Genomic DNA, 13,621 nt, shown 5'->3' with positions numbered 1-13,621 from the left:
ATATTGTGCACTAAAAGGAACTTTGAAAATTACTGAAAGTACAGAAAGATGGAAAGTTGTGGTTATTAGATCCTATGATTAGATAGGCATTTTTACATGAAAATAAACACCCAGACTGTAGCTGGAGGATAAAAATACATGTGGATGCCTGGCTTCATTTGTCCTTTGTCTGGTAGATACAGCAAATGCTCTTCAGGTCACTGGAATGTATAGTTAAAAGTATTATTCCTTTTTACCCAGTAGCACTTATAAATTATCAGGAGGGTGAAATGCCAGTGTTTTGCATTGAGGATTAATCAGTGAAGTTTGTACAGAGAGATAAGTGTGGACAAGTAGAGTTTTTAAGAAATCACCTAGCTTCTATCCCAAACAATTAAAAGTATATACTGAGACCTTAGCACCAAGTTTATTTGAAAGTAGAGGAAAAGGCACAGTGGTTGAGAGATCTTGGGAAGAAAAGCCCCATGGGAGATAGAGTAGGAATTAAAAATAATGTTAATGTTGCAGTGTTAAAATTTGAAATGGTTGTACTTAGCCTACTTCCTTGAGATAGGACTGTGAAGGTTTGGAACTGTGAGGTGCTGTGCAGACATAAACTAGGGGTGGTATTGACACTAGGTGCTTCGAGGACAGCTAGGGGAACAGAGGGCCCTGAGTGAAGTGAACAGAATCTGAAGAGAGAGTGCAGTACTGGAGATAACTGCTCAGAGATGCCGAGCAGAATGGCGCCTTCAAGCCCAACATGGGGTCATCCCTGCTAGTCAGTGGAATAGAAGTGGGCAAGATACAGCATTGGTACAGATGCGGCGACTGGAGTGAGAGTGATGGCATGAGGTGGGGAAGAACAGTAGGACTGAGTGTTCGGAGGCTACGCAGAAAGTCGAAAGTGTCTTCGAATCTGTAGGAGACCACGTGGTGATTGTTTGGAGAGTTCGGTAAAAGTAAACGATTCTGAGGTTTAAAGGCACTGGGTATTGAGAAAGTTTTTGCTCCTTCCTCTTCCTTTCTGCCCATATGTAGTCCCCAGGGATGTGAAATTGAGGCCTAGTGATGAGTAGTCCCTATAAAGTTGATTTTTTCTTTCTGAATATGTAGGTCACCCAGAAATTGTAAAATCTAACAGAATTATGCTTTATTATAACAGGATTCCACTAGAAAAATATCCTTGAGATACATCCAAAAAGCTGTCTGTGCAGTTAGAGCCATTACATAGTTTATTAAGGTTACCCTTAGTAACAGATCTTGGTGTGCCCAGGACTGAGAGGTTCCCAGGAAGCAGAACTCAAAACCTAGATTGTCCTGGGCGAATCAGGATGAATTCGTTAAAATGATCAACAATATATTTTCATAAATGATCTCTATATAGGAGTAATATTCCTGTGTTGTTCAAAAATAAATCCCCTATTTTGTAGTTTATGCTTTTTTTAAAGGTGTTTTTGGTACTTTTTTTTTTTTTTTTTTTTGGCTGAGTTAGGTCTTAGTTGAGGCATGTGGGATCTTTCATTGTGGTAAGCAGGCTCTTTATTGCAGTGCATGGGCTCTCTAGTTGCGGCACATGGGCTCAGTAGTTGTGGCACACGGGTTTAGTTGCCCCACAGCATGTGGGAACTTAGTTCCCTGACCAGGAATCAAACCTGCGTTCCCTGCATTGGAAGGCGGATTCTTAACCACTGGACCACCAGGGAAGTCCCTAGTTTACACTTCTATGAAATACTTATTTTCTGCTTTAGAGTTGTTGAATTTTGGATATTTTAGGGAGAGGGAGGCTTTGTTCATCTATCTTTATCTTTGCCACATTCATTGAGTTTTAAATTTTGTGCTGTTGCCTAAATGGAGGCTTTCTAACCTTTCAAGTTCCGCATTCATTGGACTAAACTTCTTTAGCAACTGGTATGTACCATTCTGTCTTGTTATTGAGATGTTACCTTTGTATTAATATCATCTTTAAAACTAGAGTACCAGTATGGAAATGGGGACTTTGTATTCTACCATTTTTGTGTCCTTTCCATACCCACTTTACATACTAGACAATCAGTAAGTATGTTTACTAATTGATCCAGGCAGATAGATATATGATGATATTTCTCTGGCTTTTCCAATCCTTAATGCTATGCATAGTATGCAAAATGGATCATTTCTGTTGTTGTTTTTTTAAAATTTTGCTTCTGACTTAAGAGTGACATATTGAAGTAAGCAGACAATTAAGATATACCTTCTAAGTGAGGAGTTGATAGGTCTGTAACCTTGCAGGACTGAAAATGTAGTTTATTATCTACATTCAGGACTCTCATTCTGTTCTTTGCAGTCGAGTAATAATGAACCCTTATGCGACTCTGGCATTCTTAAAGCATTGATCAACTTACATATCCTCTGGGCATAGGTTATGATCTAAATTCATTTGGATGAATAACCAATTCACTTGAAAGTTTGTTAAAACTCAGACTTTGTTTTTCCTTTTGCCACACTTGGTCACACAGCTGTTAAGTGGCAGAATTGGAAATGAATTAGCTCTTGAAAACTTTGTGCCATATTGTCTCCTACAATTTGCTCCACTTCTTCTGTTCCCTGTCCTGGTTATGGCCCTGTCATCCACCCAGATAGGGAAGGGGGAAATTTTAGTTGTTCAAAATCTTTCTTCTTTCTAAGCCTCAGCTATCCCATAATCATCTGTCAGAGACCTAAAACATATGCTGAACTTTTTCCTTCATCCTACCAGTGCTCTGGTTCAGATAAACTCATTGTTTTAAATCCAGACCCATTGCTACCAAAGTTATTCTTCTAAAATGCAGTTCTTGCTATGGAAACCTATCAGGGTCTATCAGTTACCTTCAGGATAAGCTTTAAACAACTGTGCTTGGTATATTTTGGATACTGTATGAACTGTCCCACAGGATCCTATACAGTTTAGACTGCTGTTTGCCTGTTGACCTCATCATTTTGCATCAGCCTTACCAACCGTTCTCTGAATGCTTCATACTTTCTATAATTCTTTTTTGAAGAATTATACTTTAAGACACAGTTCATTCAAAGGTTACCTTCTCTGTGAACCTTTTCCTGATTCCTGTGGGTTGGATTATCCATTTTCTCTTGCGTGCCCTAGATGTACTAGTTGACATTTTGCATCTGTTTTAGTAACTGTCACACTGAAAACTGTTTATTTGTTTATAGGTTGTCTCCTCACTAGACTATGAGCTCCTTGAAAGAAGGAATCGTGTCTTACTCATCTTTATATCTCCAGTATCTAGAACAGTTCCTGGTACAAAGTAAGTGAGTAACAACTGTTTTTCTTTTCCCCCTAAAGAACTTTATTTATTTATTATTTTTTTGGTTGGGTCTTTGTTCATTGCTGCACATGGGTTTTTCTCTAGTTGTGGCAAATGGGGGCAATCTTCGTTGTGGTGCACGGGCTTCTCACTGCAGTGACTTCTCTTGTTGTGGAGCACAAGCTCTAGCTGTGCGGGCTTCAGTAGTAGCAGAATGCAGGCTCAGTAGTTGTGGTGCACAGACTTAGTTGCTCTGCGGCATCTGGGATCTTCCCGGACCAGGGATCGAACCCGTGTCCCCTGCATTGGCAGGCAGATTCGTAATCACTGGGCCACCAGGGAAGTCCAGCACCTTTTTTAAGCTAACACTATATTTAGCAGTTAAACTCTGTACGTGTTGATAGTTAATTATACCTATGTAGACTGAGAAATATGTTGTCATAAAAAATACGGTTGTAGACTGTTAACACTTCTGAGCCACAGTTTCCTCATCTATAATATGGAAATAGGACCTCCCTACTCATGTAGTGTTATCGTAATGCTCACATGAAGGAGTATATACATATGGAAGCAACCTAAGTGTCCATCAGCAGATGAGTGGATTAAGAATATATGGTGAAACAGTGCAATATTATGCAGCATAAAAAAGAACGAAATTTTGCCATTTGTAGCAACAGATGGACTTGGAGGGTAATATGCTAAATGAAATAAGTCAGAGAAAGACAAATACTGTATGATATCACTCATCCACATATGTGGAATCTAAAAAATACAACAAACTAGTGAGTATAAGAAGAAAGAAACAGACTCAGATACAGAGAACACACTAGTGGTTACCAGGGCTGAGAGAGAAGAGGGAAGGGCAATGTAGGGGCAGGGGGTTAAGAGGTATAAACTGTTATGTATGAAATAAGCTGCAAGGATATAGTTATACAAACGGGGAATGCAGCCAGTGTTTTATAGTAACTATAAATGGAGTCTAATCTTTAAAAACTCTGGATCGCTGTACTGTATACCTGTAACTTATAATATTGTACATCAACTATACTTCAGTAAAAAATTATCACATTAAAGGAAGAATGTATGTAACAGTACATTATGTGTATTTTAAGTGCCATACAACTTTGTCATTAAATGAAATTTGAGAACTGATTGTTTGTTGTATATGATTTTGTTTGCTGTGTATCTTCCCTCTTAAGGCAAAATAGTACCATTTTTGAACCATCTTTATCGTTTGCAGTTTAAATTTGCAGTTACTGGTGACTGGAGGCATGCACTCTTGAGTGTGAGGATTGGTTCATATAAGACAAAGGGAGAAATAGCTTGGGGGTGGGTATCTGGGTACAGAACAAGTTCTAAGCAGTTATGGTGAACAATCTTTGTCCTCATTGGCATCTTCCCAGTCTTCACAGCGTTTTAAACTTTACAGCTCTTTTTAAATAATTTATCCTCAGTCTTAATCCTCAGCAATTACCTTTCTGTCCAATTCACTAATAAAGTCTCTCAATTTGCTTTTAATCTACCTCCAAATGAATTCATATCTTCACTTATCCTTAGCTCCCTCATTTACTGTTCAGAGGAAGAAGTGTCTTTTTCTTGGAAGATTAGTTATGCATCATCTGTGTGAGAGCTGTGGCTTTTCCTTCTCAGGCTGCAGACATACTTCCTTACCACCACATTTGATGAATTAGCGCTCTTCATTTTCCTGTATCTACTTCCTTGCCTTCCATGCATTCTTTACATTTTTTAAAACTCTGTAATTTGAACATGCCAATTCCGGATTACATGTAACACATGGAAGTTAATAATAGAAACCAACATTTGGGAACCAACCACTCAAATTAGAACTAGGTCAGTACCAATACAAAGAGCTACCTGTGAGCACCTCTGTAACCCCATATTCCTGCCTTTCCCCAACCCCTGAAGTAATTGCTATTTTGAATTTTTTTAATCTCTTTTTTAAAAAATAGTATCACCACAAATATATTTCTTTGTTTTGAGTTTAATGTTATGTTTAGTCTTTTTAAAGCTTGCACAAATGGTATTTTTTTATAGAGAAAAGTCTAATTTATAAATCTTTATACATTTCAGAGAAAGCATTCAGGCATCATAAAAGAATAACAGAAAAATCTCAGAAAGCATATTCAAATTTATAACAAGAAAATAATAATGGAGACTTATTTGTGTACTGTGAGGATATTGCGTACCATATATAAAAGAAAGCTCCTCATTCAGAGTGCAGAAATGTAGCAGATGTATTTCCACATACTAATTTCTTGAGTTTGTGCAGAAGTGTTTCAATTAGATTCATAGTGTACTCTTTGGAAGAGTGACAACTTGTCATTTGGTTGCCCTTTGTACCTCAGCAGTTCTTCAGTGGGCTTCATTCAATTGTTTATTGATCTTAGAAGCTTTTGAGACTCAGGATCCACAATGCCTCTATGTTTCTGGATTTTTTTTCAGTCATGGAATCATGGCATTTTCAAAAGAAATGCATAGCAAAAGATGAGGACGTGGTAACCTCCAAAAGAATTCATTTCTTTCTTGTTTGTTGTTAGGAGTTGGAAGCAATTCTTGATGCTCAGTGTAAAACGTTAAATATTGGAGGTGGGACTGAGTGAGAAGAATATGTTAATACTTAGAACTCCTGTTTGTCTTTTTTCATTTACTATTATATATCTCAGATCTGTTCATGTTGTTGCCTGCAGCTATAGGTCATTCATTCTCACTACTGTATAATATTCCATTGTGTGTTACATTTGAGCATTTTTGTTGTTGTTATGAAGAATGTTTATACTTGGCACACAAGTACAAAAATTTTTATAGTATGTTTCTAGAATTGCTCATTAAAGGACGTATAGATGTTCAACTTTACATAATAATGTCAAATTGTTTTTCCAACAGTTTTACAAAATTTAACACCTACCAGCAGGACTAAACACCTAGTAGCAGTGTGTAAGAGTCATCACTGCTCCACTTTTTTTTTTTTTTGCCATTATTTGATACTGTTAAAATTCCTAGTTTTTACCATTCTAGTGAGTTTGAAAATAAGATCTCATGTGTTTTTTTTTTTTTTAAGATTTCTTTTGATGTGGACCATTTTTAAAGTCTTTATTGAGTTTGTTACATTATCGCTTCTGTTTTATCTTTCATTACTTTTTAAAAAATTTATTTACTTATTTTGGGCTACATTGGGTCTTCACTGCTGTGCACAGCAGGCTCTCAAGTTGCGGCAAGCAGGGGCTACTCTTCGTTGCAGTGCATGGGCTTCTCATTGCGGTGGCTTCTCTTGTTGTGGAGCATGGGCTCTAGGTGAGTGGGCTTCAGTAGTTGTGACATTCGGGCTCAGTAATTGTGGTTTGCGGGCTGTAGAGCGCAGGCTCAGTAGTTGCGGCACACAGGCTTAGTCGCTCCTTGGAATGTGGGATCTTCCCTGACCAGAGCTCGAACCTGTGTCTGCTGCATTGGCAGGTGGATTCTTAACCACTGCACTACCAGGGAAGTCCCTTATCTTTCATTATTGATTTTTAACTTAATTGCATTTTGATCAGAGCCCGAGAACAATATGATATGTATTCGTTAAAATTTAGTGACATTTTTATTATCTCTCAGTGTGTGTATTGTTTTTCTGTATGTCCCATGTATACTTGAGAAGAATGTTTATTTTCTAATAATTGGGCATAAGATTCTGTTCATTAAATCCTGCTTGCTTATCTTTTTTCTTTTTAATTTTTTTGATCCACTTGACCTGTGGAAAATTAGTGTGTGTTGGAAATCGCCCAAGACAGTGGCTAACTTGTCAATTTCTTCCTGTAGTTCTAACAGTCTTTGGAGGATTTACTACCCCCAGGAGATGGTGAATTTTATTTTGCCTTGTCTGGATAGAGATTTGATTTGCTTAGAAATGTTCCAGAGTAGAGAGAGACTAGGAGAAAGCACCAGAAGTAGAATTCTGTTTTAATTTTCACTATCAACTGAGAGAGTAGCATAGTCATAGTACTGAAATTATAGGCTTGATTCTTCAGGGTTCTTTGGCTCAGATGCAGATTAGAGTTCTTGATCCTTTTTGTTATGTTTTCTTTCAGACTTCTTCCATTAGGCTTTGTTCATTCATCTCTTGGTCCATGCTGGAGTTTCCACTTTAACCTTTTGGGACACTCACTGCATCTATTTTATTTTCATCTTTCCGAGTTGATCCTTCCTGAGATGGCTGAGCTGGAGTGACTTTTCCCCCATCACTTGCAGGGGATTGCTGCTCTCTGTTTGAGCTCAGAGATCAAGCCGAAAGATTAGCATCTCACCTCACTGAAGCATTCCCTTTTGATGGAGGGGCCAGTATTACTTTTAACAGCTAATAAGGTTTGGGAGGCTTAGAAGTTGGAGAATGAGAGTCTTTTGCCTCACTGTTTCTTTTTCAGAGACATCTCACCCTCTCTCTCTGCATCCCAGTCTGACTTCTGGCAGGTGTGGCAAGGTCCCAGTCTGAGATGACTTACTTCCTGTCCTTGATCATTACTGTTCTTGAGAATCTTCACTTTGCCAGTTAGGGTGTCTCTCCCGAGGCTGTCATTCTAGTTTTGGTTCATCTAGCTGATGCTGTGATTTCTCCCATTGCTTCTGTAGCTGGTCTTCTACTCGTTCTCTCACAGCTGGCTCAACAGGCTTTGCGGCTCCAAAGATAGAAGGTGCTTGACTAGACTGTGGGGTATCAGCAGAGGAGTCATCTTCCTTAGGAGTACTCTGAGGCTTTAGATTCAGTTTGGATGTCTGGGAGGGTCCTCTGTCATCACACCTGTAATCATCCGGAGAGCAGTTGTCTTTGGTGCTCCATGACTGAATGTCCTGTCTGTCAGTCTTCACGGTGGTCCTGCTTCCTCTGTAGTCATCATTCCTATAGTACCAACTATGACATGCATTTCTGCCAGTGTTTATCCTGAAGTCATAGCCTCTACCATGGTCTCTGCTGCCTTAGTCATGACAGCAGTCCAGGCCTCCATAGTGATCACGATGTTTGCCTTCAAAGCTCTCTTTTCCTCTTCTAGGTGGATAGTCAAATCCAAGCTGTCTGTGGCAAGACAGTTCCTCCATTCTGTATCTGTTTTGTGAGAATCCTGATTTCCTTTTCAGTCAAAAGAACCGTCATCCTTGTCTTTATCCTGTGCTTGATTAGCAGTGTCCCCTGGAACTGTGTTACCTAGAGATTCTTTTTTTTTTTTTTTTTGTTAGGTATTTTATTTATTTATTTGGCTGTGTTGGGTCTTCATTGCTGCTAACTAGAGATTCTTTATTGAGGTTGAGGACACTGAGCAGGGACCCCAGGTTCTCAAACTCAGCATAATCAAAACCTTTCAACCTCTTTGGATTACTGGGTTCGCATGGTAAATGCACTGCACTGATATTAATCCTCTAAAGAATTCCTTAATGAAGACTTCTGTCTATCACAAGTTGGGTTCCCTGGAAAAGCAGCGTAGGGTGACAGGTGGGGAAATGGCTCTGGTTCCCAGGCAGCCTGTGGAGAAGTGGGCAGGAGGTAATGGTCAGTTGCAGGTGCCTTATACATGTTGTCATCGTAACTGTGCCAAGTGATTGAAACATCCTCCATATCATCTCTTTTACCAGTCCAGGTAACTGGGGACATAGATGCTGCTTTCACTAGTGTTACCATCCTCAGCCTGGAAGTTTGTTAGGGACGTAGTCTTCCCATTCTTTTTGGCTGAGGTCACTTTGCTGAGCTAGGGGAAAGAACCAAAACTAGGCTTTTTTTTTTTTTTTTTTAAAGCATGTACGTTTGTAGTTTTATGTCTACTTGTTAGACTGGATCACGTATCATTTTCTTTGTTCTCCCAATAATGCTCTTTTTCTGCTATTATAACTAATCCCAGCTTTCTTTTTGTTTATATTTGCCTAATATGTCCTTTTCTATATTTTTGTTTTCATTCTATTAGCATCTTTATTTTGTAGGTGTCTCAATATCTTACTTTTGAATTTGTCCATTTACATTTATTGTGATTATTTCTATATTTGGACTCTGTTACTTTGTGCTTTCTGATAGTCCTGGTTGCTTATGCTTTTTTTTTTCTTTCCTTTTCTAGTCTTTTTTTGGGAATTGATTTTTGTTTTCATTTTTATTGTATTCTTTTCTACTCTACTAGTTTGGAAATTACACTCACCTTTTTTCTATTTTATGATGGCCCTTGAAATTCTGCTGGAATACTGTATAGTCTAAAGTTAGACCAGATCGTAATTCCTCTGCTGGACAATGCAAGAATTTACATCATCAACTCCTGTCCCCTCTCTCCCTGCCCTGCTCCTCCATTGTATGCTTCTGTTCTTTGTCCCATGTTTTAAGGGTTTATCCTGGTTATGTTTAAATGCCATAATAAGGTGTTGCTGTTGTTATCTTATTCAGACAGTGTTTGTATAGATTTACTTGTGTGCTCACCAGTTTCTCTACTCATCTGTCCCTTCGTGCATCTCAGATCATCCTTCTGTGTAGTTTTACTCTTTTATGAAACATGTGCTTTCGATCTTGTTCAAGCAAAGGTCTGCTGCTGATAAAGTCTCTTTGGTGTATCTGGCAAAATCTTGATGCCTTCTATGCCCCAAAGAGAATTTTGGTGGTTGAATAATTATTGTCTCACATAGGTGCGTGTTCAGCCTTCTGTGCTTCCATTGCTGCTGCTGAGAATTCTGCTGTCACTTTACTGTCTTCTTTTGTATGTAAACACGTTTCTCTCTGGCTGCTTTTAACATGCTCTCTGTTTTGGTGTTCTGTAGTTTAACTGTTGTGTGTCCAAATGTGAATGTCTTTATGTTTATCCTGTCTCTTTTATATATATTGTGTTTCTTAGAATTGTGAATAAATGTTTTTCATGGTTCTAGAAAATTAAGTCATCTTCTCTCCTAGTATGACCTCCTCTTCCTTCATTTTCTGAGATTATGAGTAGAAATATATGTCAGGTCACATTTTATTTTTCATATCTTTTAGCTTCTCTGGTGTTTTTGAGCTGTTTATTTCAGCATTACTTCTAAATGATTGTTGTAGATTTATATTTAAGTTTGCTGATTCTCTGTTAAGTTCTGTCTAATCTGAATAAACTATGGACTTTAATAATGATACATTGACATTGGTTCATTAATTATGACAAATGTAACATACTAATATAAAAAATTAATAGGGGAAACTGGGTGTAGGGTATATGAGAATTCTCTATTATCTTCACAGCTTTTCTGTAAATCTGAAACTATTCTAAAATGAAGAGTTTAAACAAATCCTATATGGTTCTTTTTCAGATATGCGATGCCATTTTCATAATCTCTTTGCTTGGCCATGTTTTATTTTATATTTTATTGCTAAAACTAATTTTTAAAAATTTGTTTAATATAGCCATAATATGTAAAGTCCATAAAGAGTAAGAAACATGTTTGTTAATATTTCTCATTCTTGCCTTGAATGTTACACTTTATCTTAGTAGGTTAAGGGTGAATAGAAGTTTAGCCTTAAAATATTTGCCATGCAGAAGAAAGCTGAGGTAACTATGTTTTGTATTTTATTTAAAAAGTAAAAACTGGATGGAGCAGTGAAACATAACTTGAAAAAAATTATCGATGAAAAGAAACGTGCGGAGTCCGGTGGAGGGGCGGTAGGCCAGCGCCCAGTCCGCCGTCCTCCCCACCCCCTCGACCCCCGCAGGCCGCTGGCTGGCGGGGAACGCGCCCCGACGCCCGCGGCTCACTGCGCAGTGTCTCCTCGCCAGGTCGCCAGGCCCCGGGCGCCTTGGCGCTAAAGGGTGTGGACCCCGGACGTCGCTGGGACAGCCCCTCCCCGCTGCTCGTCGGCGCCTGGCCCGGCCGCTGCTTCGCTGTGCTGCCTCCGCTGCCGCTCCTCGGACTCGGGTTCGCGCGCACCTCACTCATCCCAGTCCCGAGCGAGCAGCGTTGGGTTTATGTCTTTATTTGACGAAAACGAGCTGTTGCGCAGCCATTGGTACCTGTATTGGGGAAACATAGCATATAAGCAAGAAGCTTACAGTCTCAGTGGCGAAAAATTTTTCATGTCAGAGACCGAGAACTCTTGCAGTCGTTTATGTCATCCCTTCTTCTCCAGAGGATACCAAAAAGTTGCAATCAAAGATCTCTTCATCCTATTGATAAAGCCACTAATAAGCCAAAATGTCTGTCAACGTCAACCGCAGCGTGTCAGACCAGTTCTATCGCTACAAGATGCCCCGTCTGATTGCCAAGGTTGAGGGCAAAGGAAATGGAATCAAGACAGTTATAGTCAACATGGTTGAGGTAGCCAAAGCGCTTAATCGGCCTCCAACGTATCCCACCAAATATTTTGGTTGTGAACTGGAAGCACAGACCCAGTTTGATGTTAAGAATGACCGTTACATTGTCAATGGATCTCATGAGGCAAATAAGCTGCAAGACATGTTGGATGGATTCATTAAAAAATTTGTTCTCTGTCCTGAGTGTGAGAATCCTGAAACGGATCTGCATGTCAATCCAAAGAAGCAAACAATAGGTAATTCTTGTGAAGCCTGTGGCTATCGAGGCATGCTTGACACACATCATAAACTCTGCACGTTCATTCTCAAAACCCACCTGAGAATAGTGACAGTGGTACAGGAAAGAAGGAAAAGGAAAAGAAAAATAGAAAGGGCAAAGACAAGGAAAATGGCTCCGTGTCCAGCAGTGAAACACCACCACCACCACCACCACCAAATGAAATCAGTCCTCCTCCACATGCTGTGGAGGAAGAGGAAGATGATGATTGGGGGGAGGATACAACAGAGGAAGCTTAAAGGCACAGAATGGATGAAATCAGTGACCATGCAAAAGTTTTAACCTTCAGTGATGATTTGGAAAGGACTGTTGAAGAGCATGTCAATATCCTGTTTGGTTTTGCTAAGAAAAAGAAAGAAGAGGGTATTATTGACTCATCTGACAAAGAAATTGTAGCTGAAGCAGAAAGACTGGATGTAAAAGCCATGGGCCCTCTTGTTTTAACTGAAGTTCTTTTTAATGAGAAGATTAGAGAACAAATTAAGAAATACAGGCGCCATTTCTTACGATTTTGTCACAACAACAAAAAAGCTCAGCGGTACCTTCTTCATGGTTTGGAGTGTGTGGTAGCAATGCATCAAGCTCAGCTCATCTCCAAGATTCCACACATCTTGAAGGAGATGTATGATGCAGACCTTTTGGAAGAAGTCATCATTAGCTGGTCAGAAAAGGCCTCTAAGAAATATCTCTCAAAAGAACTTGCCAAAGAGATTCATGTCAAAGCAGAACCTTTTATAAAATGGTTGAAGGAAGCAGAGGAAGAATCTTCCAGTGGTGAAGAAGACGATGAAGATGAGAATATTGAGGTGGTGTATTCAAAGACTGCCAGTGTACTGAAAGTTGAAGCTGTAAAGTCTGACAACAAGGACGATGACATTGATATTGATGCTATTTAAAGGGGGGATGCAGCCCAGCTTAATGCTGAGAACCTTTTTGCATCATCAGCCAAAAGTGCAACATGTATGTGCAAAAGCTAAAATGGCTTAACATCATGCTATACTTTCTACTAAAAATGTATTGCTGTGAGTGGTCTGTATTTAAACCCAACAAGACATCTAGGGAGTCCATACACATATCAGTGAGCAGATGTAGTTTGCTTATTTATAACATGTTTCTTTTTGAAAAATTAGTGGTGGACACATTTGGATCACATTTATACAGTTATAAAAATAAAGATTTGATTTTGGTCATTCTTCAGAAGAAAAAGTGCAAGATTTACTGGGGACATGACAGCTTAATGTGATACATAAATCTGCTCTAGGTACTATATTTAAAGATTATGGTAAAGGACATTTTTGGGACAGTTGATGAAATTATAGAATATGGACTGCATATTAGATAATAGTAATGTACTAGCTAAGTTCCTGAATTCTATCGTATTGTTATTAATTTTTTTTTTTTAAGATTTTTTTTGGTGTGGACCATTTTTAAAGTCTTTATAGAACTCATCACAGTGTTGCCTCTGTTCTGTACTTTGGCCTTTTTGGCCGTGAGGCGTGTGGGATCCTAGCTCCCCAACCAGGGGTCACACCTGCACCACCTGCATTGGAAGGCGAAATCCCAACCACTGGACTGCCAGGGAGGTCCCCATTGTATTGTTACTTACAAGAATATTTCTGTTCTTAGGAAGTACATACTAAAGTATTAAAGAGTAAAGGGACAGTTTACTTAGGTGCTTCAGGTAATAAATAAATAATGTATAATATTATATAATATGTAAAAATAAATGTATAAAATTGTTTATGTATTTATTTGATTTATAAATCAACACATGACCTTGGATTCTTAGT

General features: G+C 38.9%; 2 protein-coding genes and 1 pseudogene across 8 annotated transcripts in view; 2 read left to right on the top strand and 1 right to left on the bottom strand.

The window, feature by feature from the left end:
• WWP1 (WW domain containing E3 ubiquitin protein ligase 1) overlaps window positions 1-13,621 on the top strand; it is a 117,710-nt gene that overhangs the window by 19,997 nt on the left and 84,092 nt on the right. For 6 of the 7 annotated variants that reach the window (XM_057736459.1, XM_057736456.1, XM_057736457.1 and 3 more), the window contains one exon: window positions 3,169-3,263. In XM_057736459.1, coding sequence (XP_057592442.1) covers window positions 3,188-3,263 — 76 coding nt within the window. In that variant the 5' untranslated portion in view covers window positions 3,169-3,187. Of the gene's footprint in view, window positions 1-3,168; window positions 3,268-13,621 lie in introns of those variants that run through there. The other variant, XM_057736462.1, reaches the window with a different exon arrangement.
• LOC130853319 (eukaryotic translation initiation factor 4B-like) lies at window positions 7,269-11,180 on the bottom strand (annotated as a pseudogene).
• Window positions 11,096-13,612, top strand: LOC130853966 (eukaryotic translation initiation factor 5-like). The gene is given in 2 exon segments (XM_057736467.1): window positions 11,096-11,859; window positions 11,862-13,612. Coding segments are annotated over 2 exon segments (1,290 nt in total). The 5' UTR covers window positions 11,096-11,435; the 3' UTR covers window positions 12,728-13,612.

Source organism: Hippopotamus amphibius, chromosome 5 (assembly GCF_030028045.1).
Source record: "Hippopotamus amphibius kiboko isolate mHipAmp2 chromosome 5, mHipAmp2.hap2, whole genome shotgun sequence".
Taxonomy (NCBI): domain Eukaryota; kingdom Metazoa; phylum Chordata; class Mammalia; order Artiodactyla; family Hippopotamidae; genus Hippopotamus; species Hippopotamus amphibius.
Note: the sequence above shows the minus strand (reverse complement) of the source record. Positions and strands in the feature narration are given on the sequence as shown.